This window comes from Stenella coeruleoalba, assembly GCF_951394435.1.
Source record: "Stenella coeruleoalba genome assembly, chromosome: 3".
NCBI classification, from domain to species: domain Eukaryota; kingdom Metazoa; phylum Chordata; class Mammalia; order Artiodactyla; family Delphinidae; genus Stenella; species Stenella coeruleoalba.
Window position 1 is genome coordinate 5,688,620 of NC_137148.1, and position 27,082 is coordinate 5,715,701.

Genomic DNA, 27,082 nt, shown 5'->3' on the forward strand with positions numbered 1-27,082 from the left:
CAGTCCGCGGCGCGCCCCTTGTACTGGTGAAACAGGCGGAGTCAGCGTACCCACTGCTTCCTGGCCGCCAGGGCGGCGTGGATCGCGGCCCCGGATTTTGACAGCGGGCCCCGACCTCAGGTAACCGCGCCTCCCGCCGCCCCCGCCGCCGCCCTATATGTGGCGCGTCGCGGCTGCCGGGCCATGGAGCACGCCTGCTGTCCCCCACAATGGAGCTGGCCGAGCGGTTCCTGCTGGACGCACTCGCCTACCTGGAGTGCGCCCTGGGCTTCCTGTGCTACGTGCTGCTGAAGCTGGTGGGCTCGCCCTACGGGCGCTACGCGTCGCCGCGCTCCGCATTTCGGCTGCCGGCGCGGGCCGCTTGGGCGGTGCAGGAGCTGCCCTCGCTGGCGGTGCCGCTCCTCGCGTGCGCCTGCGCGCCCGCCGAGCGTCTCAACCGCTGGCCCAACTGCATCCTCCTGACCATGTTCCTCGTCCACTACGCGCAAAGGTGAGGGCGGGCGGCCCCGTGCCTCTCCCTGCCACCCCTGGTGCGCTCCCTTCTCCCTGCCACCCCTGGTGCGCTGCCCTCTCTCTGCCACCCCTGGTGCCCTGTCCCCTCCCTGCCACCCCAGGCTGGCTCCCTCCACCTGTGCATCAGGGCCTGGCGCCCTCTCCTTGCGCCTCTGCTTCTTCTCCCAGCATCCTCTTTCTACTTTTCTAGTTCCACTTTGGGCTCTTTGCTGTGGGTGGAGGAGCTCTTTTCCTCCAGCCAAATGGGCACCTGCAACTTGGGAGCCTGGTTTCCTCAAACTCCTTGTGACTTGCCCTTTACGATGCATGGACTGTATGGGCTTGAATGGATCACGCTCAGAGACTTTCACCTCCACATTATGCAAGGGCCCCCGCGACTGTGGAAGTGGCTTTCCAAGAAATAACCTTAAACACACATGAGGTCTTTACACTGACTTCCAAGTGTTTCGTTTTTGTGAAGAATGCTCAATGGCTGTGTCGAACTGTTCAGGTCTAGTAATAAGTTGGGACTTTCTCCAGCTCTTAGGTTTTGGCTTTTACACCGCTAAACCAAATGGCTGGACAAAAGTTTAAAATCAGAATTTGAAAATGTGTATTCAGACTTCAAAAGGCTGCCAAGTTAAAAAGGGCGTTCCCTGCATGTGAGAGACCTGGGCTCACCTGCTCTGTGAACGTGGGCAGGTTACTTGACCTCTGTGATCGTGGGTCTCACCCCACTACGCCCGCTTCATAAAGTGGGACGGGAAAGAAGTGTGGGTGTCTCTAAGCCTCTCTTGAGCCCCTGGCACAGCTGTGTCCCCACCTGCTTTTAAGCAGGCACGGGAAGTGGGCAGAGTCCGCGTTCCACAAGGCTTTCTGGGTGCCCTGTTTCTGACACTCCTAGAGAATTCCAGTAAGCAAAGTTGTTACCAGACTCATGGAGGTTCTGTAATGTGATTGAGCATTACTGCAATTTGCATATCAATAGAATTCTCATGACTACATACATTTCTCCATAAATATGCCAGAACCTGTGTCTGTCTGTTTCTGTCACAACTAAAAGCAAGCTCTCGAGTCAGACTGCTAGGTGTTATCTCAACCGCATCACTGGTGACTGGTGAGGTAAGTTATTAAGCTGCTCTGCAGCAGATTGCCCCATCAATGAAACTGGTATAGCCATGGTACCAGCTACCCACCAGTGGGACTGGCATGCATATTAGATACTAAAGGCATTCCATAAAATGCTTGTGAGGTTCTGGGAAATCTGAATGCTCAATGGTGACAAATAACACCACTTGATATCACCATGCAAATGGGCGTATCCGCATACACACTCTGCGTGACATTTGTGCACGCTGCAGCCAGCTTCCAGTGCCAAGAAAAAAATCTGAAGACATTGAAGGCATTGGAAAGATGTGAAGGGAGCACTTTACAGAGCTTTGTCTGAAAGCCTGGAGTTGAAGCTTTTTGATGTAAGGTGTCATGTGTAATTGCATCGGGGCTCACTCTAGTGGGAGACTGGATGCGGCCTCCCAGAGGGCCGAAGTCGCTTCTACAGATAGAACTGGAATAGATCCTTTCATACAGATGAGGCCACAGAGCCCCAGAGTTCAGGTGTTTTATCCAAGCTTGTTGGATGAGCGATTGCCGGGACTAACACCCTGCTCCCCTCCTCGGTTTCTAGACCAGTGGTTTCAAAAACTCTGCTCCAAAGGATTGGACGGGTCACGTGTAGTTTTTTAAACTGCTGGGCTATTTTTTTTTCCCCAAGTCGTTCATGTTACTATACACATAGCCCATGTGGTTTGGGGGCATTTAAGTTTTTCCAAATAGAAAAGATAAACATCTTCCATTCTACCCAAGCAACTAATTTATTAAACGGTCATTTGACCTAAGTCGGTGAGCTCTTGGACGAGAACGGAAGTGCAAACCACATTGAGCGCTTGTTCCAAACCACTGAACTCCTTGACCCAGAAGCTGTTTCTTCAGCCCCTCATTTGTCAGGGCTCTGTAGGCCAGACAAGACAGTGAGAAGGCAGACGGGTGAATCCAAGCCCGAGTCAGGCTAGTGGCGGGAGAAACACAAACCATGGGACATGCTTGGGAGACATGAGACCGAGTGGGCAGCAACTTCCAGAACTTGGCAGACGTGTGCCGAGGCCCTTGTGCTAAGACGTGGGCTGACCCGGGAGGGAGGCGGGGCCCCGCCTAGGGGAGCTTGAGCCTCTTGAGGACTGAAGCCAGAAGGAGGCTTCCCACGGTCTGTGAGAAGGAGTGTTTGCCTGTGTGTTTCTAGCTCTTCATTCGGCACACACTGACTACGGATTGTTTGACGTATTTGGCATTCTACTCACCGTTGGGCGTACAGGGTTGAGATGTTCTCTTGAGTCAATGAATACAGGACAGACTCTGGAGAATCAACAGGATCTTTGGGGCACAAGAGCCAGGGATGGGAGGGAAGGCCTGCCTAGGAGGGCAAGAGGGGACAACTGTGGGACAGAACACACCAGGGCCCTGACCAGCTCCCCCAAGGACGGTGAAGGATGTCTGTAGTAACTTTTTTTTATTTTGACTTTTTGGCCGCACTGTGTGACATGTGGGATCTTAGTTCCCTGACAGGGATCGCACCCATGCCCCCTGCAGTGGAAGCGTGGAGTCTTAACCACTGGACCACCAGGGAAGTCCCCGTAGGAAGGATTTTTTAATCTATGGCAAACCACATGGCTGTCCCGCCAGCGGCCTGTGGCCTTTGCATCCTGTCTGCACTGAGGTCACCTCCTGTTGGTCACGGGCTTCTGAGTTCCCAAGGGCACCACCGCATCTTCTTACACCGCCCTTGGTTTCGTGTGTGTGGAGCGTATCCGACCTCTCGCCTGCTCACCTGAGGCAAGTGTATGCCGGAAATGGGCAGTTGCCTGTTCTCAAGTCAACTCAGAGCTGCTCTGCCTTTGTCAGAAGCCCAGGTTTGGCTGCCTCAACCCCATCCCACCTCGTGTTCTGCTGCTTTCTGTCCAGCCAAGCAGGGATTCGATATGACCCGAACCCTGGGTACCTGTGTCACAGATTTTCCCTTTCCCTTCAGCAGTGAGTGAGTGAGTCAGTCACTGATTATTTCTTAACAGCTCCTCTGTCTAACAGTAGTTATAAACCAAAATCCCACTTGAGCGCTGAGCTGTTTATTTACCGCTGGGGCCCCAGTCACCCTGAGGCCACAGAGGAAGGGTGCCAAACACCCACCTCCCAAGTGTGCAGACTTTCAAACACCCACCCCAAGGTCTGTGCTCAACCAGACCTGTGACCTTGTGGGATCTTGATTCTGTGGTCATCCTTGACGGCAATGCCTCAAAGCCCCTCACCTACTTCAGGTTCATCGTTCCTCCAGCTGGGGCCTGTTAATGGTCTGGGCAGAGCCTGGCCCAGCCTCTCTTTTAACTGTGTCATAAAGCATGTATAACATTAAAACACAGCAGAGGACTGGAGAGGGTGAAGGGCACACCACATCCTTGGCCCTTGCCTTGTGGATTCAAATAACTTGAGAAGAGGAAAACTTTTATGTCAAAGTATAGAATGACAGAAAGTAAAGTATTAATTGTGTCTGTGACCTTGCCTTGAAAGAGCAAAGTGCTTATTTAAGTATGTAGCTTTACTGCAGTTTAATCACTCCAGGGAAAGAAAAGCAAAGGGAACTGATCCAAATGTAGGAAGTGCTGTAGATTTCAACGATGTCAAATTGTTGAGAAAAAAGTAATACAGTCAAATATTAAAATCAACAACCACTCTCAGTTTTAAACATTTAAAAATGGTTAAATCTACCATTACCTAAATTACTGCCAGATCACCAAGTTGGTTACTTAGTGTTCCCAAACTTGGGTGGGCGACATTATAGGCTGTCCTAGGAGATGATGTCCAACTGCTTCCATTTCCAGAGTCAAATCATTTGCTGAGTGATTGCGTTATTTCTCGTTGCAAGAAAACTGCAGTGTTGTTATTGCAGTTTATTGGGAAAACATTTGAAGAGAGAATTCTTATACTTCACTATGCAAATTAAGCAGTCATGGAGCTTGTGTCTGGGAGCCCAAAAATTGAAATCTTAACTTTCAACCATTAGAGAATTGTCATTCCACATGGTTGCCGGCATGTTGACCTTTGAAAGGAATGCTTTCACTTGAGTCTTTCCAGCAGATGGGCGCAGTGGTTATTTGCCAGTTAACTTGGGTTTTGTGTAGGCATTAACCCTACTGGCTTGAATGGTTCAAGAAACCACATGAGAGCTGCTTGGGAGGATGAGAAGCTTGGGTCTCTGGGCGCTACTTTGCAGTGAGAGTAGAAATGCGGGCTAGCTCTGGGGACTTTGTTCTTTTCCGTAATCCATTTTCCTTCATGGGTGCTAATAGGATACTTTCTTGTTTCCTTAAAATTCAGGAAAAAATTTAAGGAAAAATTTTTGGTTTGCTTTATTAATTTTGCCTGATTCTCTCTGAGCCTTTTCCAGTAAGCAATTGCAAGTCTTCAGCCCAAGAAATCAAATTTCTCCCTCTCACTCATCAGGTCTGTTCTGAATGTATTAGGTTCCAGGACTTAAAATACATGTGTGCATATTGCATGCAAAAGAACCTACAACTGAGGTACATGCTCCTGTACAAAACTTAGAAAATGTGGAGGAATTGAAGGAAGAAGATAAAAACCACCTATAGTTCCATCACCCAGAGATAACACTGACGATATTTTGGCATATCTCTTTCCCATCTCCTTCACTGTCTTTAATAAGTTTTTGATCACTTTTTTTTCTAAGCAGTAAAGATAACACGTATAAACATGCATAAAACCTTATATCCCACTTTTGTCACTTAACATAAGTATTATACTGGCCTAGTAGAAATACTTACTAAGGATGACTTTTAAAGACCAATGTGCCACAGAGTGAACAGACAGAGCCAGCCCTGCTTGGTCCTGCTTCTCGCCACCACCTTGCGATGTGTTGGATGGCACACCTGGGTCATTGCCTCGGAGCCTGCCTCTTCCTAGCCTACTGTCTCTCTCCATCACCCAGGGCACCGTATTCCTCTGAGCCTCTGGGTCCTGATCTATTAAATAGGGTAAATAGTAACAGTTCTGAAAGTATTTTTTTAAAAAAAAAAGTATGTTGTATAGGATTAGGAATTATTGGGAACATTTTTATCAGGAACTACGAAAAGCACCTTTATGCTTTCTAAGCATGGAAACTCACCCAAAAAGTAAACAGGTGGCAGACTGCCCTGAGCATCAAAGCCCCGCGGAGTTTCCGGCATCTCAGGGCTTTTGGTTCATCCAGTCGTCAAACATTCCCTGCGTTCCTGATGGTCCTACAAACACAAACTTTTGTAAGTTTCCCTGGGTAATTAAAAACAATTTGATGATTGGGCTTCCCTGTTGGCGCAGTGGTTGAGAGTCCGCCTGCCGATGTAGGGGACGCGGGTTTGTGCCCCGGTCCGGGAAGATTCCACGTGCCACGGAGCGGCTGGGCCCGTGAGCCATGGCCGCTGAGCCTGCGCGTCCGGAGCCTGTGCTCCGCAACAGGAGAGGCCACGCAGTGAGAGGCCCCGCATGGAACAGAAAGAAAATAAAATAAGGAAACTAACACAATGAAGAACAAAGTGTCAAATTCAATCCCATATCTGCTTCTGATGATGTAGGAAAAAGAATTCCTTCCTAGCTCCTTGGGACCTGGCTACTGTGTATCCAGAAGAGGAAATGGCTTTATAACCCAGCACCTAAATAAAATACTTTTTTTTTTTAATAAGTGGAATTTGTGGCTTTATTTATTTATTTATTTATTTGTGATACGCAGGCCTCTCACTGTTGTGGCCTCTCCCGTTGCGGAGCACAGGCTCCAGACGCGCAGGCTCAGCGGACATGGCTCACGGGCCCAGCCGCTCCGCGGCATGTGGGATCTTCCCGGACCGGGGCACGAACCCGTATCCGCTGTATCGGCAGGCGGACTCTCAACCACTGCGCCACCAGGGAAGCCCTAAATAAAATACTTTTAAGTCCAAGTGCTTCATAGTTTCTCAAAAGATTATTTCTATTTTAAGGAATTTTCAACCTCTGACTTAATGCCGTTATTTTAAAGAGGGGTGGTATTCATTTCCCATAGGTGAGTGTGAGGGTGAGGCAGTGTCTGAGAAGAGCTTTTGAAGACGAGTGTCTGTTGTAACCAAGGTGGCCTGGGTCCCAGACCCTGGCGCATGACTGGTGCTGTGTCCATCCAGCAGGTGTGCCTGCCTTCCTTACTGTCTGAGCCTGGATCCTTCGCCCTGATAGGCGGCTGGGTCCACGGCAATCCCTGAGCTGCTCTTGCCCCTCCAAAGTCTGGATGAAGGCTCAGATGAAAGCCAAGCCCAGAAGCCACCACTCCTTGGTCCCATTCTGGTTCCTAAATGGCCCAAGTCAAAGGAAAACACTGCTGACAACAGCTGCCTGGATTTCCGAGGAAAAGATGTAAAGCTAAAGGGAATAACCCAAAAAGAGAAAAATAATCGAAAAGATGCCAAGAGGGGGCAGAGCACTCCCCTCTGGAAGGCATGTTGCATTTGGACATCTGGCCCCTGAAGACCCTGGCCGGCATGTCCTCAGAGGCAGTTCTAGAGGTCTGCAGGCATAGGTGGCATTGCTCAGCATAGCTTGTTCTGACTTCGATGGTTTTTATGGCCAGGCCTGTGGACATCAGGGTCACTGCTGTCCCCTCCAAGGGCAGAGAGCAGAGAGCAACGGAAGAGGCCTGTGTCAACCATTATAAGGCCCTGTTTCCAGTCCTTGCCCCTTTACTGACATTCACATGAGACCAAAGAGAGGTAAATCCTCTCCCCAGGTTCTTTATGACTGTCTTCCCCAAGTTCCCCCCAGGGCATGCATAGGAGCAAAAGTCAGCGCACCTCTCCTGCCTGGTCAGGTAACAGGACACAGGTGCGCAGTCCCTGCCAGCCACTAAGCCACAGTGAGCCCCGGGATGCAGCGGCTGCCCGAAGCCCAAATGCTGGGGCCACAGGCAGGAGTGTTTTCTAAGAAAATCAAAGTGATGGTTCTAGGTTAGATCTCCTGTTTTAATCTAGACCAAGAGCTGTGAACTTTTGGGGAAAGGGCCAGATAGTGCATATGTTAAGCTTTCTGGGCCAAAGAACAAAATAAGGTACATGGTGTAGGAATTTATAACAAAAGAGAAAAGATTTCACAAAAGTTGTATTGACAAAATTTGAAATATGATACCTTAGTAATGTTGAGGAATAACATGCAACTTAATTGGACATCAGGGTTAGGGCACCTTCTTATGAAAATCTCTTGTGTCTACCTCTTACCGCGATGACATTTTATCTTTGAAAATGTCCTTTCGCGCATGTATGCCCTGCCAAATATTCGTATCAGTCCACACGTTTATGATTGCAATTTAACACAACCCTGGCTTGAAAGCCTTTTGTGAAATTTTTTTAAACTTTATTCTATAAATGTATTTATTTATTTATGGCTGCGTTGGGTCTTCGTTGCTGCGCGCGGGCTTTCTCTAGTTGCGGCGAGTGGGGGCTACTCTTCGTTGCGGTGCACGGGCTTCTCATTGCGGTGGCTTCTCTTGTTGTGGAGCACAGGCTCTAGGCATGTGGGCTTCAGTAGTTGTGGCACGCAGACTCTAGCGTGCAGGCTCAGTAGTCGTGGCTCGCAGGCTCTAGAGCGCAGGCTCAGTAGTTGTGGCGCACGGGCTTAATTGCTCCACGGCATGTGGAATCTTCCCGGACCAGGGCTCGAACCCGTGTCCCCTGCATTGGCAGGCGGATTCTTAACCACTGAGTCACCAAGGAAGTCCCATGAAATTCTATTGCATTCTCCTCTCTTGATATCTGCCTTTTAGTGGGTCATGACATTGTAGATTAATATCTTGCGATTGAATATCAGGTGGCAGCTCCTCGATTACACAGCTAAGTGGATTTTGAAGTATGGAAACCAAAGTTCGAGAAGCACTGCTAGAACTAGTCTGGGCTTGGAAATTGTCCACTGCACATTGATGTGAGAAAGTAGATCTTGCTGCTGCTTTTAATTTTAACAGCACGGAAAGTATTAATATATAGAGCAGTCTGACATGACTTGTGATTCAAACAGTGTCAGTTGTCATTGAAATAACTAACACAGTGTAAATTTTGCACCTGAGTGATTTTTGTCCTACAGTTTTAGGTGGATTCACTAAGAAGGTGAATTGAACCTGCAGCAAAAGCTAATTTCCAAACCCTTTAAAACTCAGTAATAGTGGGCTTCCCCGGTGGCACAGTGGTTAAGAATCTGCCTGCCAATGCAGGGGACACGGGTTCGAGCCCTGGTCCGGGAGGATCCTATGTGCCACGGAGCAGCTAAGCCCCTGCGCTACAACTACTGAGCCTGCACTGTAGAGCCCACGAGCCACAACTACTGAAGCCCACACGCCTAGAGCCCGTGCTCCACAATAAGAGAAGCCACCGCAAGGAGAAGCCCACGTGCAGCAACAAAGACCCAACGCAGCCAAAAATAAATTAATTACTTTAAAAAAAAACTCAATAGTAGTGGTTGAGAGCAATTTTTCTCAATGAGAAAATTTGTCTTGAGCTCTAAATAGTGGTCAGGTCCATGGAGGGAATGTCACATGCACTGTTGACACTGTTGATTCAGTCACACACAATAGATTTTGTTTGTTTTGCCGAGTACCTGATGGTATAGGAGATAGCTTTAAACACCTTACATTTTCACAAGCTTTGTAAATTTGTAATTTATCTGTGTGTCTGTCCCACACATTTTTACCACCATGAGTAATAACATCCTAGCTGATTCCCCTTTAGGCTGTACTGAACTAGTGTTTCCTCAACCTCTTTGGAAGTATCCTCACCTTTAGCTGTTCCACGCAGACTGTTTAGAGAGCCTGAGCCTGCAGTCGCTCCAGCCTCGGCACTGAACCCTAGAATGAACAGCTGAGCGATAGCATCCAGTTCCGTGGACACACCAAGAGCCAAGGATGCTCACATGCTGCATCTTCTGCCTTGCTTTTTTTTTTTTTTTTCGGTACGCGGGCCTCTCACTGTTGCAGCCTCTCCCGTTGCGGAGCACAGGCTCCGGACGCGCAGGCTCAGCGGCCATGGCTCACGGGCCCAGCCGCTCCACGGCATGTGGGATCTTCCCGGACCGGGGCACGAACCCGCGTCCCCTGCATCGGCAGGCGGACTCTCAACCACTGTGCCACCAGGGAAGCCCCCTGCCTCGCTTTTTAACTATAGACGTCACTCCTGGTATCCTAACTCCTCAAGTGCTGTTCTCCCCAAAAGGCTAATAATAATGTACAAGTTTATATTCCCTGGACATGGTTCTTTGGCTGCTGCAATTAATTGCCTCACCATTGGCATATGGTTTTCCTTGTTTGGCTAACAAAATGAACTGCTTGGTAGCTTCCTGGGGGTCCGTAGCCTCATTTTCATTTCTTTTGTAAAGAAATTCTGTCATGGGGTGCGGTTTTAAACTCTCTGATTTTTTTGATCGTTGCTTTCCTGGGAGTTGGGGACATTGTGATGACGGCTCAGCCTGGTAGTGGGGACCTCTGTTATATTCTCCTGGCACAGCTATAGTGGCATTGCATCCCAAAGAATGCTTTGCCGTCTGATGCAGTAACAAAATAGCCCACACTCCACTGTACCTTCAAAGCACGAAGAGGCCGTCAACTTTTCTTGTTCTGACAGGATGGGTATGCACTGGTCACACACAGCCCAGTGCTGTGCTTGGTACTCAGGTCACTGCATCACGGTGATGGGCAGCGAGCACACCAAGCAGCAGTGCAAGGCGATAAGATGGTCACGTACAGTTTCTGCCACAGCTACTGAACTCTGCGCAGACAACGTGTAAACAGAGGACCATGCTCACGTTCCAGTACTGCTTCATTTATGGACACTGAGATTTGAATTTCATATAATTTTCACACGTCATGAAATATTCTTTTGATTCCCCTATCCCCAATATTTAAAAATGTAAAAAGCATTCGTAGCTCACAGACTGTAAAAAACAGTGGTGGTGGACAGGATTTGTCCCAGGGGCTGTGTTTGCTGACACCTGATCCAGACTCACGTTTTGATATCACAGGCATAGAACATTAGTGACAGATGAGGAACATTTGTGAAGGCAAAACAAAAGAGAGGTTTGGGTTTCACCTTTACAGTGTGCCAGCCAATGTTTGCCAGTTCAGAATTCAGCCCTGAACTTGAAACCGGATTGGGAGAAATCCATCAAAAGTTTGCTGTACAGAAACGTCTACCACCTTTGCAGAATGTTTCCTCAGAGTTGCTTCTACAACACTTTATACATCTATAATCTAGAAATTTGTGACATCTAGCCTAGAAGGTTGCCTCCCACCATTTTTTAGTACCTGTTTTTCCTATTCCAAGCTTACTGTTTTTCCCTCCACTCTCTGACCCTGCGTTTCTATTAGCCTGTGTTGAACTCGGCATGTTCCATTCAGGTCAACAGTCCCAGTCTTTCAGGAACGGAGCATTCTACATTTTAACAGGCATCTTTCTAAACCAAGTCCAACCCCTGCGTCTACCACAAGTCTTATATCCTGGTCTCTCTTCTTTTTTTTCCGTGTTTCTCCAAACTTGGAATTCTAACACTTTCTCAGTTCAGTCCTGCAATTTGCCTCCTGGAAATTTCCCTGAGACCATAACTCCCCGAGGAGATTTTTCCTAACTTTCTCACCATACTGTCCCCTTTCTACTTTCCCACGGCTAGAGAATCCCCTGTGCTGACTGTGGAAATGAGGCTGCTCACTCCTGGTACTTCTGAAGTCTGGGAACTCAGGGACAGGGTGAGAACCATTTTGTATTCTGCCATCTATCGTTTTCTCTGGGTTTCACACAAGGGCCCCTACCCGGGCTGAGAAACAGGGAGAGGCAGAAAGGCACCTTGACAACAGTGCCCAATCACAACACGTCAGAATCCCTTCCTGTTTTTAAGGGAGCCTCTGCCGGTCCAAGACGCGCACACTTACCCCCAATCAAGACCAAGTCCTGATCTTGCAGTGTGAGTGTTCGCAGTGAACCTGCATCCCCAGTGCCAGCCCACTGTACCAACTGTCTGCCAGATAGGAACCGTGTTTTCCCGAGGCAGAGAGAAATGGTTGAGATTCCCTGTTCATTTTGAGGGGCTTGTCGACACTATAGTTTCCAGGTAAATCTCTACTTCACTGATGATGTCATAACCAAATGGATGCTTTGCCCTGAATTTGAATAAGGTCTTCTTTGGGGGACGTGTCGTGAACAAGATGAGAACCTTGAGGGCTGCTTGTGATTCGTGTGAAAGTTCTCCCAAGATGCTGAGTGAGACTGTTGGGGAGAGAATCCCTTGAGGATGTATAGCCAACATTATAGTACTATTCTCATGCTATTACTATTACTATTAACAATCAATTATGTTTTTACTCTAGAGTAGATGGCCAAAATGGAAACAATAAGTGTTTACATTTTTCCTTGTTTTAAGCTATAATTTACATAAATAAAATTCACTCGTTTTAAGTCTATAGTTTGATCAATTTTGGTGATTGGATTAAGTTGTGTAGTCATGGCCACAATCTGGGTACAGAACTGGTGTACAACAATTCCTTTCACTGACAGAGGGATTCAAGTTGTCACTTTCTTCTTGGGTCAGTTTTGGTCACCTTTGTCTTTTAAGAATTTTGTCTATTTCATCCACGTCAAATGTATTGACATAAAGCTGTTGAAAATAGTTTCTTATTATCCTCTTAAGTGCTGTAGGTTACATAGTGATGCCCCTTTTTTAAATGTATTACACACTGATTCTAACGAGAAAATTCAAACACAGAATAAAATTTTGCATCCTGTTTTCTTCATACATTTCACGTTTCTTGTCCTTGTATTTTCCCTCTTTAAATTTTTAGTAATGTGCCCCTACACCAGCATGATATAACCAAAGAACGTGATGTCAAATTGCCCAGGTTTACACGGAAACTCAGCCACTCTCTAGCCCTGTGGCCTTGAGCAGATTACTTAACCACTCTGAGTCTTAATCTTGTCCTCTGTCAAATGTGCGTAACGCTATCTCCTGTGCAGGTAGCTGGGAGGCCTTGCTGTGATGGACACTCAGGGAATGAGAGCCACTGTGATGGTGATGGACAACGTGATGGTGGTCCCCAACGCGTAGTGCTCAGACTAGAACGAGTTACTGGTTCTAGGATGGTGGGAATTTTGAGAGTCTCTTGAAGCCTTCAGTCTCTCTCATTCAGTGTGTCTGTTTCGCATTCTGTACAGTTGGAATCCTGAGTTTGTGCACAGTGGTGTCCATTATTGAAACACGGTTAATTCTTTAACTAGAAATGCTGCTTTTAACAGATGTGGTACTCTGGGCAAGTATTACTAAGAATGACTTTTGTACAAAAAGCAGGATTAAAAACCCAAGACACTTAAAGTAGAATTGCAGAAATTAGATTCTTTATCGTTGTTGCTTTTCTTAAAAAAAAAAAAAAAAATATATATATATATATGTATGTTTCTTTTTTCCGAAGGGCCTTGATTTTCCCATTTTTGATCCGAGGAGGAAAGCCCATGCCATTGTACACCTTTATCCTGGCATTCATGTTCTGCACCTATAATGGCTACTTGCAGAGCAGATACTTGAGCCAGTATGCGGTGTATGCTGACAACTGGCTCACTGACCCCCGATTTCTAACAGGTGAGTGTCCTTAGTGATGCCCTCCATCCTCCTAATCATAACTTCGGTGCTCACCTTCCAGTAGTGTCCAGTGAGAAAGTGCACACTTCTTGAGAGAACAGAGAGTCTGCGTAGGTCCATGACCTAGCAGGGGCCCAAGCACTGGCGGGAGGGACGGTCAGGCTGTCCCAGCACCGCATCAGTAGCAGGAGATGACGCAGGTGCCCATCACCCTTGCCCACTCAAGCACTGAAAGCACAAATACCTGTTCTTAAGGTGAGCCTAAAAATAGCAACCGGTTCCAGCAGAGTGAGCAGTGGACGGAGAGTGAGCTCATTTGGGCACTAGTTGACTGTGTAATCTAAGACAGGGTTAAACCTGCCACGCTTTCTTCCGGAAAGCGAGAGAAAGTCAGACTGGGTCATCTTCCAACAAGGTAATTAGACTTTTATGGTTATACTGACTTTAAACTTTGAGGTTTGTGAGGTTTTTGAATTTTTTTTAAATTTTTATCAATGAATGTAATGTACATTTTCAAGTTCTAAGTATAACCTTACAAGTTCTGAACAAAAATGATGATAGAACATTAGCCATCAAAAATATTTGCAAGGATGTTAAAACTACGTAATTTGGGAGCTCTTGTTTGTAAGGAAGTTTCTTCTATATGTTTACCCTCCTAACATTTAGACATTCTAGCACATTCAGGTATAGCTTACCCCCAAGGTAGCATGCTAAGAATCTGCAGTTGGTCCATCAAATTCTCAAACTGCCCCAGAGCCCTTCACCCTAAAGTACATAAAGTGATCTTACGTTTCATCTGGCTTTTTCTCCATGTGTATGAATTTGTCATAATAGAGAAAACGAACATTTGAGTAGTACTTTGTTGTTGACGAAGCAGTTTCACATTTCTCGGTTATATTTTTTTCTGTGAATTAAAATTTTGCTCCCAGGGCAGAGTCCTCATCGAACCTGAGAACTGTGACAACAAGGGATCTGCTTCCTCATCTGTCAGAGGGGGGACGAATGCGAAAATTTTCAAGAGCCTTTTCTAGCTCCACAAGTCTGTGCCTCCATGAAACACCAGACTAAATTGTTTCGTTTGCACCCTGCCCCCAAATATCATCTTGATTTATCTGCTCCCTGACTGTCTGATTTTCTTCTGCCCCAACTCTCAGAAGGAGACAGAACAGGCTTGGCCATCTGCCAGGAGCTGTACCCATGCTTCTGCCTGTCCGAGGTTCAGAAAAGGGCAAAAGTTAGGTCCTTTTCACAGGAGAAAGAAAGGTCATATGGTTAAGCAGCTGGCCCCAGATCTAAATCGAGTAACAGCAGAGTGGTGGTTTAAACCAGCTCATCACACTGGCCCACAAAAGGCAATGAGGGACAGAGAAAGGGGATTGTTTTTTAAACTAAAAGATAAAGGTTTTAAATGTTTATTTGAGATTCTCATGGGAATCGTGTTTATGATGAATTGTTTGAACTTTTGATGAACAACAAAACAAAAGAATTCTTTGGTCTGTGAATTTCAGTGTCATTTAAAGGAGCTCTATAGATAGACCATGTTACCTGCAGGTGCCTTTGAAATTGGTCTAAAATTTAAGACATCAATAAATTGTATACAGACTTCTTGACTTCTCTATGATTGAACAGAAGTAATTGAAAATGAGGAAATATGCCAACTGAGAAACAAACTGGGTTACTTTTTTCATATTCATTTCATAAAGTTTATAGATTTTGTAATTACATGAATAATTTTGGAAATCACATAATTAATTATACTTACAATAGTTATTATGAAAAGGTTAAGCAAGTATCAATAGTAATAGAATCCTAACAAAAAGTTTCCCAGAGAAGTAAGTGTGGTTAAGCTAAAAGAATTTATACAGAGATTTTAAGATCCCTAACCATGGAATTAAATGTTTAGTTCAGATAAGCACAAATATTAGTTTTCCTACGAATCTAGGCAATAGAGGGAGCTTGTCTCTTAGAAGACAAATAAAGGAAGCATGGAATTTTGAGAACGTGATGCTTTCTGGAGCATCACATTGGGGGCCAAATCACCTAGAAGGGACATGCTGAAATTCAAACAAGGTAGCGAGTCAGCCCTAAATTGATGGATCCAATAAGTGACTTACAAAACATATGAGACAATTTGGTACAAACTGTTTAGAAAGGAAGCTGTCTAGTGAAATCAATAGGAAGAAATCTTGCAGGTCTTACTGTAGACCTGAATATGATTCACATGTCCCTGTTCTAACTGTGGAAAACTATTTAATGCCACGGGGGTAACTAATAATGTTACTCCAAGTGTACGTTCCCTTGAAATTGAATTGAATGCCACCATTAAGCACCATCTACCTTTCACATTGTTTTAAGTATCTCAGAATAATCAAATTAACTCTTTTTATGAAATCAAGTTATTCCTTTTATCAAGCACTATTTTGACATCTTGCCTTTTCTTGTTGGAATTAATTGGTATGATACTGATAAGTCTCCTTTAAGTGATGAGAAACCTCTGAAGGCTTTGGAGAACTGGAGAGAAAATGTTCAGATGCTGTGGAATATCTACGCAGAGCTGGGCGGCTGGCAGTTGAAGATTTAGTTGGGGGAGATGAGGTGGACGAACAGACCCAGGAACACCGACTGATGAATAAGCAGGAAGTCGGGTGGGGGAGGCCGTGGATGTGCGTTAAATTGTTCAAATGAGGTTATGGAGAAAGAAGAGAAGAGGACCAGAGGTTAGCTCCTCCGCACCGCCCCTCAAGGGGCCTGAATGCAACCAGTCATGGTAAGGCACGCGCTGGGATTTCCCGTCTCCTCTTCTGCGAAACAGAGGGGCCAGAGGGGGCATCGTGCTTCAGACAGTGTTTGAGAGGACAAATAAACATTGTGGGCTGACCCACTGACAATGGTAATACCTCTTCCTAGAAAAGAGCCTTGTGCCTTAGTCATAAGCCAAATTTCTGATCATACCAGTCATCCTACAAACATAGATTGTGGCCATCCGGTCAAGCTATCTTAAATAGTTTAGATAATTTAATAGTATTATTAGAAAAGCAAAGCCCTATCTAGCAGGCCTAGAGCAGTGCTTCTAAGTCATCTTCCTAAATAAAGCACAGTATTTATTATATACAATGATTTTTGCTATCCGTCATGGCTAATGTGTTATACCAATAATACCCTTCATTCAGGCTTGGGTTTGTAAACTGTGTAGTTTATTAACCGTAATACTCTTGAATATTTTATTTTCTTTATATCTCATTTTCTTTAGGTTTTGTCTTGTGGTTGTTAGGTCTGCTGATAAACATCCATTCAGACCATGTCCTGAGGAACCTCAGGAAACCAGGGGAGACTGGATATAAAATACCAAGGGGTATGTACCGAAGATGGGGAATTTATTCTAAAATCTTACTGAATGATGCTTTGCTGTTTTAGTTTTGCCAGATCTCGTAACTAAAGTGCAGTATGTTTTAGCTGCAGGTTTTCAGTGTGAGTCACCATTATTGTTCGTAACAGTGACTGATGACTGTTTTGTTAAAATGATGAAGAAGCAATTCTGACTAACTGGACGCTTATTAAGCAAAAAGGAAGCTCTAGTTATATCTGTGTTTGGAAAGAGAGATTAGTAGGAATTTGTGGTCTACAAGGGGTGTCGGATACCTCATTTCTAGCCACAGAATAGAATCGATAGCTCGATTGACCCTCCCTCCGAAAACAATTTAAAATGTTGGGTGAAAAATTTAAATGCGTCAGTGTGGTATCAAGAAAGCAAGTAATCATCAGAGGGCAAAATCTAAGTGAGTGCTAGAGTCCAGAGTGCATCCTGTTTTAACCACTGGCTGACCCTCATGCTGGTTTTGTGGCCCAAATTCGTGCCACTCGCCTGGTCTGAAAAACGTCCAGCTGTGAATTAGGATCCATGTATTCCTGGGGGCGGTGCGCTCATGCCTGTGGCCAACGCAAGCCCAGATCCCCAGGGAACCTGCCTTCAACTCAGGCCTCCGAGAGCCCAGCAGACCACACGCCACAGAATAAGGGCCGCAGTCAAAAGTTGCAGGGCCCATGAGGAAAAGGGCACCGTGAACAAGAGCTTCATGAACGTGAGCGAGCTCAGATCTTAGAGTTCATAGACACCAGTTGTAAAGTGAATACTTAAATATATAAAAAATAAAAAAGGGATTGAAATTATGAGCAAAGGAGCAATATACTCTTAAAAGGACAACATAGATACAAGCTGGAAACCAACAGAGCTTCTGAAAATTTTCTTTAAATATCAGTAGGTAAGACTACAACTAGAGTGAAAGTGAGAAGCACACAGCAGCACTTAGTTTGGAATCCTTCAGCTTACCTTCCTGGAAACCATACAGGAACAACAGCAGAACAAATGACCAAAAACCCTGTCAAGCTCAAATGACTTAAACTGTGGCCCTGGGGTTCCCCTTGGAGTGTGCAGCTCTGCTCTCCGGCCCGATGACTTCCAGGCCCCCGCGCCCTGCTCTGCCCCTTGGGTGCCCCCCCCCTCCCTGGGGTGTAATGGCCCAGATGTTGGGGGAGGGGTCTGGTCCACACAGCACCCCACGTGCTTCGAGAAAGGTCTGGCCTGTCATGTAGACTTGATGCATCTGTGAAGATGTGAGGAGTGAATGAATGAGTCTGTCCTTGAAAATCTGTATTTTCTCCAGCTCTTTGTGTAGGGGTCCCTTAGGTCCATTTTATCAAGTTGGTTCATTACTGTTAGTCTGTGTTCCCCATCCTTGTTTAAGTTTTGTCAGCTTGAGTCATTAACCAGGGAGGTGATATATTGAAGTGTGTTAGAACCGTAGCATTTTATAGTCCGACAAACAGGTATGGATACAGGCATGTACTTCCTACCAGAAGTTGTGATATGAAATAGTAAAACCGGTCATGTTAGATGTGTCTCATTGATGAAAATTCTGTCAAGGTTGTATTTCCCCAGAGTTGATTTGTGTGTTCTCCGAGGACATATCCACTGGTATCTCTTAAGTCAGGATTTCATTAGGCACTGTTTCATAGTAAACGCACTGCTGGGTCTCTGTTTTCTTCTAGGGGGCTTGTTTGAATACATCACTGCGGCCAACTACTTCGGAGAGGTCGTCGAGTGGTGTGGCTTCGCCCTCGCCAGCTGGTCCATCCAAGGCTGGGCTTTTGCCGTGTTCACCTTCTGTGTCCTGCTCACCAGGGCTCAGCAGCATCACCAGTACGTTTGAAAATGCTTTTAGCATTTCTAATTTGTCCTCCGACCTTGGTAGAGCAATCTGCAGGTTAGATTTTTGAAATGTTCGTATCAATTTGCCAAATCCCAGTTTAAACCAGGCTTTAGCTAAACGAGCATGGAACCACGCAAATGTCTGAAGTATAGCCCAGCTGTAATCGTCAGGTACGCGTCAGCCACATCATTTGCTCCACCCTGCTCTGAGCCTCTTTGAATGTCTGCTGCTGGACTCGGTGGTCAAGTTGAATGTCAGGCAGGGGGATTCAGGGTCTGACGTGGACTCGCCAATGATAACAGGGGACACTGACCGGGCAGCAGGCCCTCGGGCGGCTGCAGTTGGAAGCATCAGTGTCTGGCCCTGGCAGAGCCCCTTCCCACAAGGGCATCCCACTGTGCAGGGTCCCTGATGGACTCCTGGGATACCACACCTCGAGGTCACATTGTTTTCCAGAGTGTGAGGCCTTTATCAGATCCCCAAAAGGGTCTGTGATCCATTTGACCAACAGTATAGAAAACAAAGTATGTTAAAGCTGAAGTGAGCTTGGAGGGCATCTTCCCCATCTAACAGGTGGGGAAACTGAGGCTCAGGCTCAGACAGGGTGGAAGTCAGTCTCGCTGAGACTGGAGAGCTCGCAGACCATCTGAGCACCGGGACAGTCCCCTGATGCCGCAGCAATGCTGGAAGTTTGGCGCGGCTCGTTCCCCAGTGCCCACATGGACAGCTCGTGTCCTCTGAGCTCGAGGGGACGCTGCTCTGCTTCCCTGGCTTCATGCACTCGGAAACATTCCATCCTGACCTCCAGGGCTGCTGACACAGAGGCATCCAAAAATGTATATCATTGTCCTGCTTCACGGACTTTGCCATCTCTTTGGGGAACAGGACAGAGCTGGAAGGCCAGCAGAAGAATAGATGATATCTCGGTGCAGTGGGAAACACAGACTTCTTAGAGTCAGAAGTCCTGGGTTTATTTCCCAGGCTCACCATGTATTTGAAGACACAGAGGATTATTATCGGAGGTAGTAAGGAAGAGCTAAAAATATCTGTTTAGCTAATAGTTGAAGACATTACAGCAAAAGCGTGAGAGTTATTGAGATCCTGAGAGCAGCACCTCTGTTCTTTGAAGTACCCCCTGCGCTGGTGAGTTGTTGAGCTTCGCTCCTGCCAGTGAGGGGAGCAGGGCCACAAAGCCAGGTCCCGTGTGTATCCCGGAGCTGCTGTGAAGACAGGGGTGGGAAGGAAGCCCATACCAGCGAGGGCTCAGGAAAGGGGTTACAGCGTAAGAAGTGGCTCAGACGCACAAACGTTCAGGAATGATTCGCCGTCTAGGGTTGGATTGAGTCCTAACCCCAGGAACAGAGTCCGTGTAGACGGGCTTAGTTCAGATGAGGTCACCCTGGAGTCAGGCCCTAGTAAAGTAGGACTGGTGTCCTTACGAAGAGGAGACGCTTGGACACAGACATGCACGCAAAAGAAGCGACGGCTGCGTGCAGACAGACACAGAGGGAAGCTGAGGGCCAAGAGTGTGGCAGTGATGCAGCCACAAACCGAGGAGCCCCAGAGGCTGCCGGAAGCTGGGAAAGGCTGGAAGTGAAACCGTACACCTCAGACTGGGACTTAAACCCACGCCGGCCGGGACTCGAACCGGGCCAAAACCCAGTCTTCCAACTGAGATCACACACCGGGTTTCAGGACTTAAATGAAGCTCAGATTCTTGATGTCTCATCGCAGAAAGAATTCAGTGAGAGACAAAGTGATGGGTAAGAAGTGGATTTATGTAGAGAGAAACACACTCCACAGACAGAGTGTGGGCCATCTCAGAAGGTGAGAGAGGCACCAGGGTATGGGAGCGGGTAATTTCATAGGCTAATGAGGGGGAGGAGTGTTCCAGTTGTTTCAGGAAGGGGCGGGGATTTCCAGGAATTGGGCTACTGCCCACTTTTTGATCGTTATGGCCTGTCCTGGAACTATCATGGCACCTGCGGGTGTGTCATTTAGCGTGCTAACGTGAGCTTGCTGATACCGAGGCTCAAGGTCTAGTGGAAAAAGTCGACTTGTCCGCCATCTTGGACCCATTTGGTTCTAATCCGTTTATGTCACGTCCTCGGGCTGTGTCATTCTTTCAAAGGTTGTGCCCTGCCTCTTTCGCTCCTGTTTCAGAAAGACCCTCCCTTGGAGCCTGGGAGAGAGCAGTGGCCCTACCACACCCGGACTGCAGGCTTCTGGCCGCCCGGCATAAATGCCGTTGTTTCAAGCCCCGGGTTTGTGGCTCTTCGTTATAGCAGCCCTGAGAAACCAGCACACCAGCCCTTCCAGGATTTACAGTCCATGGGGCTGTAAGCAAAGGCAGTGAGTCTGAGGTCCTCAGTTTTCTCCTCTGCTAGATGATTTCCCCAGATCTCATGCCTATGAAACACTTTTCTCAGAACCAGAAAGATTCATACTCTCAGCAGGCCTGGCTGAAATAATATGTTATTATCACTTTAGAATAAAAGTATCTAACAACGTCCTAGAAAATGAATAAAGCAAAACTAGGTTCATGTAACAGCAGTGACAACAACTGCAAACTATCTTCCCCACCCCCACCCCGCATCCCTTCCCCTCCCCCTCCTCCACCTTCCTCTCCTTCTCCTCTTCCTTCCCCTCCCCCTCCCCTTTGTGTCCCCATCTCCCTCCCCCTCCCTTCTCCCCTCCCCTCTCCTTCCCTCCCCCTCCCTTCTCCCCTCCCCTCTCCTTCCCTCCCCCTCCCCCTTTCTTCTCCCCTTCCCCTTTTCTTCCCTCCCCTTCCCTCCCCTCCCCCTCCCTTCTCCCCTCCCCCTCTCCTTCCCTCCCCTTCCCCTTCTCCCTTTCCCCTTTCCTCCCCTCCCCCTTCCCTCCCCCTCCCCCTTTCTTCTCCCCTTCCCCTTTCCTTCCCTCCCCCTTCCCTCCCCTCCCCCTTTCTTCTCCCCTTCCTCTCTCCTTCCCTCCCCCTTCCCTCTCTCCCTCCCCCTTCTTCCCCTCCCTCTTCCCCTCCCCCTCCTCCCCCACCTCAGCACCAGCACCTACCCCACACAGCCCAGTGCAGGGGCCTAAGACCACCTTCTCATGGCCATGGGGGAGATGCTATTCCTGTCCATTTGTTATATTAGATATTAAAAAGTGAATATTGATTGGTGTCTAATAATAAAAGCAAAAGAGATAGTCCTGACATTTTAAGAAAGTGGAACAGAGGAAGATTGAACAAGAGCACACTAGGTCAGTTGTAAAGATGTTTTCTCAAATGAAAACAGGGCACAGGAAAATCCCTCTCAGTGCTGCAGTGTGACACAGATAGAAATAGAAAATAATCCTATTTTCCAAATGAAAGTCTCTGTAAAGAAAACCCAAAGGTGTTCTTTGCAGATTCACGGGTTGAAAGGGCTCTTTTTCGTTCATTTGCTGTTTAAATTGATGTCAGTGTGAAAGCAATTTTAATTGCTGAACAATTAATTCGGTTTAGGGGAAGTATGTTCAGAAATGTTAGATTTACAAGCTGAGGACAAAATTAAGCCTATCTTTGTTTTTTTTTTTTTTTTTTTTTAAATCCAGTCAACCCAACTAATGAAACCATCAGATAAATTGCTTCCAAAGGAAACAATCCCTGGGACTAGTCCTTGCACTATATTTGACTTACTGACAATGTTCCTAAAGCCGTACTTTATTACAATGAACTTCTTTCTGTAACAGCTAGATGTGAAGTGTTTAAATCCATAAATGATTGTTATATTGATAATTAGATCTGTAGATCAGAAACTTAGGGTCACCTGTTCCGAGTAGCTACCAGATATTCAGGTTCGAGGGCCACATTTCAAGGAATGGTTAAGGCGGGCACGTTTTCTCACCGTTTTCTTCCCTGCCAGCCTCCAGCAGCCATGCTTGTTGGATGGGGCCAGGGTGTGGCTGCACCTGATTTCACAGGTGTGTGAGAATGAACTCAGACGTGTGCTCATTCACACCCGGGCACTGGAGGTTGGGGCCGGCCTCAAGCACAGTCTTTGAGGGCAGACTCTGTTGCATGCTTATCTGTTAACTTTAATGTCATTTTTAAAAATGAACACAATGAGTCTTCAAGACACTCGTTGATGACACAATTATTTTTTTTTTTAAAAGACCCATGTGAATACGACATGCTGCCATCTTGTCACAGCCTGTTTCATGAGACGTGGGTGCATAACCGTGATATGTGAACGCTCGGAAAGTGTTTACTCAGCGGTCAGTGGCCCGTCCCCGTGTTCACAAACACAAAGCTGTTTCTGAGCCCGAAACACACAAACGGTTAGGGATTATTTTGCATTCAACAGAAAGGCAATGAGATGTTAGTTCAGTCTCCACAGTAATAAAATCAAGACAAAAAATTGGTATCCAGCCCTGGTCAGTGTCACATAAACTTTGGTTCTAAGGGTAGCAAAATGAATGAGAAAAGTAATAGAAATATGCCGCTTGTCCTTTTAAAATTATCTATACATACGCATATACTTAAAGTACTTTTTCCTTTTTGGCTGCGTGGCATGTGGGATCTTATTAGTTCCCTGACCAGGGATCAAACCCATGCCCCCTGCAGTGGAAGCACAGAGTCCTAACCACTGGACCACCGGGGAAGTCCTTTAAAGTATGTTTTCTTGAGGTGGGTTTGTGGTCTCAGTGTTCAAACAAATGAGAAGTTTCCTGGGTGGCTGCACAGCGCCTGGAGCCGTCCCGAGGGCGTGGGCGGGAGCGCCTGTCCTGTTCTTGCTGTCTTTGGGCCGCGGCCTTCACTCTTGCCCATCTGAGGCCGGTGTCCCAGGTCCCCGGGCAGTTTCAGGACAGGGGCTTGCCTCCTGCTCTCCTAGCATGCTGTCCACACTGCTGCCCCATGGGAGGCTCTTCGGAACTGGCTGCCTGGTCTGTGTCCTGGATCCCGAGCGGACTGTCTTAGTCTGTTCAGGCTGCTGTCACAAACATGCCATAACCCAGGGCCTTATAAACAACAAACGAGGGCTTCCCTGGTGGCGCAGTGCTTGAGAGTCCGCCTGCCGATGCAGGGGACATGGGTTCGTGCCCCGGTCCCGGAGGATCCCACATGCCGCGGAGCAGCTGGGCCCGTGAGCCATGGCCGCTGAGCCTGCGCATCCGGAGCCTGTGCTCCGCAACGGGAGAGGCCACAACAGTGAGAGGCCCGCGTGCCGGAAAAAAGAAAAAAACAAAACAACAAACGATTATTTCTCAGAGTTCTGGAGGTTGGAAATTGGAGATATGGGTGCCAGTACTGGCAGTTCCGGGAAAGGCCCTCTTCTGGGTTGCTTTCTCGCTGTAACCTCAAGGACAGAAAGAGCCGGGGGGCCTCTTTAATCAAGGCACTAATTCCATCCTTGAGGCTCCACCTTCATGACCTCTTTGCCTCCCAGAGGCCTCACCTCCTAATACTATCATTGCCTCGGGCGTTAGGTCCTTCACATGACTTTTGCAAGGGTCACATTCAGACCATAGCACAGGCTGACATGAGTAAATATGTGGACTGTACACATTCTTGGCACCTCTGCTGCCCGTAGCCCTGCTTGTCTCCACACACATCACTGATCTGGAAAAGTCCGTTGTTACTGTGGCCTCATGTCAGGGGAGGTGCTGCTTGATCTGAGGCCCAGTGACCAGCTTCTGTGGGTGTTTCTCATCCTGTGTCTTTTGGGGAATACAGAACAGCGCATGAGAGCACCATGGCATCTGCTATGTTGTAATTCTGTAGTTGTGGATGACAGTGTTTAGTTGATCTAAAATCGACAGGATTTTGTTGACTCACTTTCAGGTTGTTGTTTTCATACGTTTCTGCCGTCTTAACAAATTAGCTAATTTTTTTTTAATTTAATTTTATTTATTTATTTATACAGCAGGTTCTTATTAGTTATCCATTTTATACATATTAGTGTGTATATGTCGATCCCAACCTCCCAATTCATCCCACCCCCACGCCCCCGCCATTTCCCCCCCCCTTGGTGTCCATACGTTTGTTCTCTACAATAGCTAATTATTTTTCATCGTTGTTTTTAGTCTGTTTAGCACTCTTTTGTACTTATGGAAAGGCTTTTTCTGCCTATTTCTCCATTTTGTCAAATTATTTTTAATCTTTTACTCCACCCACTTAGCTGCCACCCTTCCCAACGGGCTATTACCCCACAACGAATGAGTGTGCCTTTGTTGATTTAATTTATATCAAAACTGAAAATACCTGTTTGAGTGCAGGGCCGAATTATGAACGACCCGTGTCACGTGTTCCTAGGTTTGTTTGAGAGTCACCTGGCATTTAGCTGCGTGCCCCTGCCACAGACCCTGGGTCTGGAGCAGTAGTTCTCTTCTGGGAACTGGAGAAAACTCTTGGGGTAACTAAGAGATACTCAGGATACAGCTACTCGGTTCCTCTCCCCTCCCCCAGTCAGCCTGCTTCCCAAGATCTGCAAAGATGGCGCCCCAGTATCCTGATCTGTGTGTTTATCACATGCCTGTAGTTTTCCCTGCCAATATAAAGGTGAATTATATGAGTCACATCTTCGTGAATCGTGCTGTACCATCTGATATGTTCATTCATGATACAGACAAGGTCAAGCTATGTGTCTGAGATGCCAGAATTTTTATTACTACTTTTAAAAAGCTCAGTATCCCTTTATGATGAGAAATATTGTCCGTTTTGTTAGCAACTGTTAAATGTTTCAGTGAGAAAATTAATTTTTAATGTATTTTTTTGTCTTATTTCAGGTGGTACCATGAGAAATTTGAAGACTATCCCAAATTCAGAAAAATTATGATTCCATTTTTGTTTTAAGTTCGTTGTCAATGGGGTTACCTTCAACTTGAAGCTTTTCGATCATGTTTCTCTCAGGATGATATAAATGAATGTGTGTCTGTGTAATGTTTCTGCTACTTCACCTTTTTCAAGATTTGCTCTAGGATTGTGTAAATGAGTAAATAGCTAATAACAGTAGCCAATGTGTAAGCTACCTAATAACAGTCTAATCAAACTGAAATGGCAGCTGGAAGTATGACGCTGCATACCGGGTCACGGATCTGGAACTCTAATTGCAGCTTGACCCTCCTCTCATTTGTCTGCCTCTTTGGACCAAAACATTCTCTACCCCTTGCACAACTCCCTACAGCAATGGGTTTAAGGTCAAAGGTGATGTTGTCCCCTCCCCCTATGGAGGTGTGTTCTGTCTTCATGTCCCTCTCATCCCCCTAGGTCGGAGAGGCCCGGGTCCCCACAGAGTACACCCACCACAGCCTCTCACTGTTGGGTGTTGGGCAGGCAGAGAAGCTGGGCGTAGAGAGGAGAGGCCCAGCGGAGGCCGATGCAAAAGGCCTCTGGCACCTGCTCCAGCCTGGACCACCAGGTGGCTTCACTGGCAGGACAGGGCACTGGGGGCATTCCTAAGGAGCAAGCTGCTGTGTCCCCCACGAAAGGGACTTACTTCCTGGAGGCCCTCAGCTGGGAGCACGAAGGTGCTGCGGGGCAGCCTTCCCATCTCGGGTCACTCGCCATGAGCCATTAGGAGTCTCTGGCTTGGGATGATTTTTCTTCCTCCTTCTAGGTAGAATTAACATTTTTTAAAGGCACTTTTTCTTTTTAAATACCTCTCAATATTGCAAAACTATAATTTGAAGCAGAATTTCTTATTTTAGATGCACTCAAAACCTCCACGGAGATGAATGACAGTAATAAAATGTACTACTTATTGCCAGATATGTGAAAGAAATCTCCCCACTGGAAGGCTACCTACTGAGTCTCTTGCCCGCTCTGTGAAAATCCAATGAACACATGGTACGGACCCCTCCTCACCTGGGACAGCACTACCTCTATTGCTCCCGCATTTGCAGGGGTGGGAACCGAGCAAGGTGTAAGTGGAGAGAGTCCGTGTTCACTTAACGATCTCTAACGATGCTGGGTGGCAGAGGCCTCCGGGACGTGCCTGACGTTGCGTCCTGTATGTTCTCCGACCGACTGCCACCTTTGGGCAGGGAGCAGGCCCTCCTGCCCCCTGCACCCCGGGGCCCCTGGGCACCCCATCAGCTCCCTCCCCCCTTCTCCTGGCTCACCTTCCCAACCAGGGGCTCCCTCCCCGTGAGGTTTCATGTAGAAACTGTGTTCTTGGTGTTAGTGGTTTTTAGAGTCCCTTAGGGTTTTAGAATGACACGGAAAACTTTTCCTGATGTGTCTGTGCTTCATTTTTAACTAAAAATGGAATGCTTTTGTGGGGAAATGTTATGATCAAATAACTCTGGCCCTTTTTCTGACTGAATAATTACTTGAAACCATAAAACAATAAATATTTAGGATCTCCTCCAGAAAACTCAGAAATCTGAGCAAGTCTTGATGGATCTGGGCCCCTGGGTTCTGGAAGGTGTACCTGGCCAGAAAGATGCTTGTCTGAGAGCTAGAGATGCTCACTGTGACTTTTAATTCTGTTGGTGCTTCTTTTTTATTTGAGTGACCAAAAGTTTGGGTTAAGTGGGGATTTGATGAATGGTTGCTACTTCACTGTCATGTGCTGGGTGGATGATTGACAGGACGAAATCTTGTTCTATGTTGTCTGCCTGTCTTCCCTTTGCTAAAAACTGTAACTAGCAGATTATGACAGTTTGTTATTGTGTTAGTTATAATAATTAAGGAGATTAATAAAATT

At 46.8% G+C, this 27,082-nt stretch overlaps 1 protein-coding gene across 1 annotated transcript; it reads left to right on the top strand.

The window, feature by feature from the left end:
• Window positions 1–27,082, top strand: SRD5A1 (steroid 5 alpha-reductase 1). The gene is made up of 5 exons (XM_079917299.1): window positions 1–490; window positions 13,043–13,209; window positions 16,460–16,561; window positions 18,256–18,406; window positions 25,161–27,082. Exons 1-5 carry the CDS (start codon window positions 210–212, stop codon window positions 25,225–25,227), a joined length of 768 nt encoding a protein of 255 aa, XP_079773425.1. The 5' UTR covers window positions 1–209; the 3' UTR covers window positions 25,228–27,082.